At 36.9% G+C, this 4691-nt stretch overlaps 1 protein-coding gene across 1 annotated transcript; it reads right to left on the bottom strand.

Moving 5' to 3' along the window:
- Nucleotides 1-472: 472 nt before the first annotated feature.
- Nucleotides 473-4647, bottom strand: LOC126872973 (C-mannosyltransferase dpy-19). The gene is made up of 9 exons (XM_050633293.1): nt 4464-4647; nt 4264-4376; nt 4046-4183; nt 3562-3630; nt 3081-3416; nt 2183-3005; nt 1174-1336; nt 973-1101; nt 473-893 (listed from the first exon to the last, which is right to left on the bottom strand). Exons 1-9 carry the CDS (start codon nt 4552-4554, stop codon nt 680-682), a joined length of 2076 nt encoding a protein of 691 aa, XP_050489250.1. The 5' UTR covers nt 4555-4647; the 3' UTR covers nt 473-679.
- Between the last annotated feature and the right edge of the window lie 44 nt (nt 4648-4691).

Below are 4691 nucleotides of genomic sequence, written 5' to 3'. Positions count from 1 at the left end.
GACTGGCCATAGGATTCATTTGGGTCAGCAGCACAACGTAGTATAGCGAAGGCAGGGTTCCGACTATACTATCTGTTACACGGCGAAGTGAAGGTGCAGTGCCGTGTGTTACTATAACGGAGCTATCCTCGCGGCGCGGTTCGATTCTTCTTGCGATCCCGCGATTTGACGCTCGCCCGTTTCTCGCGCTAATAACTATCACGTGAAATTCGACCAACTTTCATTAAAAGAAGAAGAAGAAGAAAATAAAGAAACAAAGAGGAAGAAAGATTCCACTATATTTTAGACGATTTCGTCATGTTACGAGAACCGCAGCGTTTATTCACCACGGTTCTGTAGTTGTTAAAATAAAGTTATATAAAACGAACAGTTTTTGTCTTACGTAAAGGTAGAACTTCGACTCAGACTCCTTTCAGATGTGCGAAGACTTGGGATGATACAGGAACGACGCAGGAAAACGAAGACACGGAGCTGACAGGAACGTAGTTAACATTTTATTTGTATTTTACTTCTAACTGTTTAACAAAGTTGCTTTGGCTCACTTCGACGAGTCATTATTTTTTAAAAGAAAAATATATATGTATATCATACATAACTGTCTCTCCCTTGGGAAAAATATTCTCTGCAGTCTCGCGAGGTATTTTCGATTTGTCACATTTGATCAGTCGATTGAACACCTTTAGGATTTGTAGTTAAGGGAAGTCTTCGGCTTCAGCTCGACGTAATAGGAATAATCGAGCTGCAAAACAACATAACGATTATTTACAAAGGCTCTTTTAAAGGGGTAAGCGTTTCCTCGATATAGGATTGGACATAGGGGTTGTTTCCCAGCTGCCTTCGCGGTTCCATTGTCTACTAGATCCCATAGATCGATCATCTGACACTCTGCTTGCCTGAAACGCAAAATTGATATTTGTAACATTAAAAAAACATGCTTATTAATTTCATTGAGTTTCAAAGTTATTTCATTACAGGTTTGCGAAACCAAAGCACAGCGATTCCTCCAACACGACGTATCCAACGTGAAGATTCCTCAGAGTGAAGTACACGGATGTGACATCTTTTCTGCTGAAGATCTCGTAAACTTTCATCGTCCGATCTCTAGAACATAAAACCGGTGATAATAAATACCAAGGCAGATGTAACGATCCAGGGAATGGCAAGCTTATGCACCTCATCTCTTTGCTCTCGTAGTAAGGGTTATTGACTATAGGTCTTCCCGTCGAGAGCATTAAGTTTGCCATCAAAGACATCTTGCCGGCGAACACAGCGTGTTCTGGCGTGTTCTTCTTGATCCACTCGAACAGTTCCTCTTGCTCGATGTCGCTGTACTCGCCTTATTACATATATCATATTTTTATATGATGAAAGATTAGATAATAAAGAGCTTGTTTATTAACCTTCGGAGGCTGGGCCAATTTTGACTCACGCGGATAATTCACAATTATTACTTTTCATAAAAATTATACTTATATATCGTTACTATTCTGTCAAACTATATGAACGATTTTATTTGTTAAGAAAATATATTTGTTACTAGACTACGGATTATTATGCATTTATATCTGTATTTACATTATTTATTTCCTATATGTTATTTCATATATGTTTTTTCTTGTCATAACTTTTAATAGGTAAAATAAATTTCTATATAAGTTCTATTTAATTGTGCTCATGAAAATATAAATTTGCATAAAAAAATTGCAGTCTAGTTACCACGTGCAGGTAAGAAGCTTTTTTTAGTGGGTATTTCGCTTTTTTTCGTTAGAAAATAAAATACGTATTTAAGTAGTGAAATAGTCTGTAAAAGTTGCGAAAGTCGACAACATCAAGAATCACAGTTTAGTTGTAATTTCTTTTTAACCAGTTTACGTTATTAAATTCTATTGAGTTCACGTTGTAATTATGAAAACGAATTTCAAAAAATCCTCTTTTATCTAGATCTTACAATGTTATTCAATTTGAAGAAATTCAGGCATCATAGATAACCATGTTCTTTTCAATTAAAGGAATATTGTCCGTACCTAACGAGTTTCTACGATATATCTGTTATATCAACATATTTTTTGTAATTTGAAAAAATAGTCTTGTTTTATTTATATTTTTTAATAATGTTCTTATACATTTTTACACACTATTTCATTGCTCGATCGTTAATTGTTCCGTAGGGCCTGATAATTACCTATGATACTTCGTTCTTCCTGCAGTCTCTCTAATCCATGATAAGACATCGCGGATATCAATAGGAGAGTAAGAGCAGTCTTAGTCATCTCGTTCTTCAAACCAAGCTTTTCCAAGTATCTATTCGCGCAAACAGTGCCGGCTATTATACAGAGATGGGGGTTCATGAACAGCTTGAGTCTCATGATGAAAACTGCCATGATGATAAAAGCTCCGGTCTGCAGGCCGTTGTAAGCCATATCCGCCTCTATGCATTTAGGATATCCTTTGATTTTGTAATTCCTGTACCAGAAATAGACCGCCAGCATTCCAGCCAATATAGCAGACGGCAGAAGCAACGTTTTTATAATCGCTTCGAAGCTTCTGTATTGGAGGAAATCGAATTCGGGAGAGCACGTGTACAGCATCGTGTGGAAGTCTTTGTAACTGGTCAGTTTCGCTTTGAGTAAGTCGAACACGTGCGCGTTGTCCTCGGATAACGAGGCGGAAAACGATTCTAAGTACAGCGTGCATATAATTGTCAGAACGATCTCGAGAATCGTTTGGAGCTTTATGCCCATGAAATGAGTCAGCTTCTCCGTTAAGCTTACAACGTTACTGATGAGTAAAAGATTGAAGTACAGAGAATACAGCAAGGGGAAACCATCTGTGATTCCGGTTGCTAATAAAATTGACCAACCATGAACTTTAAAAATACATCTGTAAAGGTCGTTTGGAATTATTTTCATCCATTTTAATATCAATAGAGCAACGACCTGCGTGGTGAGTACAAAATGTGAAAATTGCCAGCAACATAAGCTAATTACCGTCGCTATACCCATTTTCTGAAAGAAATAAATTGTTTGTTACTTCATACAGAATATGTCAGTCCTGTGAGCGTTTAATATTTCTCAACACACCTGAAGTAAATCTTTGGGCACTTTCTGAGGATCTTGCAAAGTGCCCTCTCTAATAATCAGAGTCAACCTATACATTTGAGAGAGTAATACAGGGTATGCGAAACTTTCTCTCAGCGGTGGAGTCCATTGGACACGAGTACATTCGTTATGATTATAAAAGAATAGAAGCACTGCTATGATTCCACTACTCAAACTGTTACCAAGGAAGGCAGCATAATAGAACAGTACAGCTGCCGTAAATATAGTAAAAATCCAAACGATTTGTAAGTAAAAATAAACTGGAACACCAAGACCCTCGCAACTAGTCACTGGTGGCAAACCTTCTCCTCTTTCTATCTGAAAGTGATTCTTTTCTAGTTCTTCCGTAGGAAGTGACACACATTGAATTTCTCAATGCATACAGAGTCTGTGTACCAAATATTCTTTATGTATTATTATAGTATTTGACTCTGTATACAGTTCTAACAAACATGAATCTCACTTGCCAACACTGCTCTATGGATATAATCCCCAGATTCTTGGCACAATGATAAAGATATCCAGCTACCAGCTGTAAATTATCAATTATGTTTTATACAAGTCGATCTTCTTAACCCTGCTACGACCTTAAAATTTTTATTTTTCTATCTTGCTTATATTTCAATAAACAACAAGATATCTAATGTTTTGAAATGAACTTTAACATAACCATGGCATAAGACATTTTATATTTTTTAACCATAGAAAGACACGATTATAGCTCTCTTGCGCAATTGAACTAATATCATACGATTATAAAAATATGTTAGATTAAAGTAGAGATTAAGTAAATCAAGACTAGATAACCAATTATATATTGGTACAATAAAATGATTCAAGAATTATTGTACAAGAGAGTCTAGATAAGAAAATAACTGGAAGGATGCAGCAAAGTTAACCTAACCAAAAAATAGATTCATCGTCGAATACCGAATAGAGAATAATACCTCTGGCAACAAGCTATACTTTCTAGCTGCATTAATAATGTTTCCATATTCCGAGATATTATCATGACTGATTTTTCTAAGTCCATCCATGAACGTTTTCGATTCCGCGATAGTCTTGTAATACGAGTAATACATCCCCTGAACAGAAAAAGAACAAAACATACCTGTTATCTTCGTGAATAATTTGTCAGTTTCTCGAAATCGTTCGAATCTCGTACCATTTCCGTGCGGAAGGACATTTCTCTCTCGATTTCGGACAGATGCGAGAAATGCCGGTCATTTTCGAACAGCGTCGACACATGCCACCAATGGAAAAAGCCAAATGCCAAACCTGTCACGGCACACGAGATGATTTTATGATAACGCTGACCAGGAAACCACACCAATTAGCCTTTTTCCTTCGCAAGGAGGCTTGTACCTATCAAATCCACCGCTAACTCGTACAAATTCAATGGTTTACGGCGTAATTTTTCGCCGCTTTTACGCTTCCTGTCACTTTCTGTCGCCATCTTTAAGATCCGACTAAATTCAGTCACGTGACTGTATGGAACTATCAGCGCGCCATCGATCGGAAATTTCAAAATGCCTGTCGATCGGTCAAAAATTAGTTTGACTTTAATCGATTTTCTGATAAAGAAGGTTACAA

This window comes from Bombus huntii, chromosome 14 (assembly GCF_024542735.1).
Source record: "Bombus huntii isolate Logan2020A chromosome 14, iyBomHunt1.1, whole genome shotgun sequence".
In the NCBI taxonomy this organism is placed as follows: domain Eukaryota; kingdom Metazoa; phylum Arthropoda; class Insecta; order Hymenoptera; family Apidae; genus Bombus; species Bombus huntii.
The sequence above is the reverse complement of the archived record's forward strand: the minus strand, read 5'-3'. Positions and strand labels throughout refer to the sequence as shown.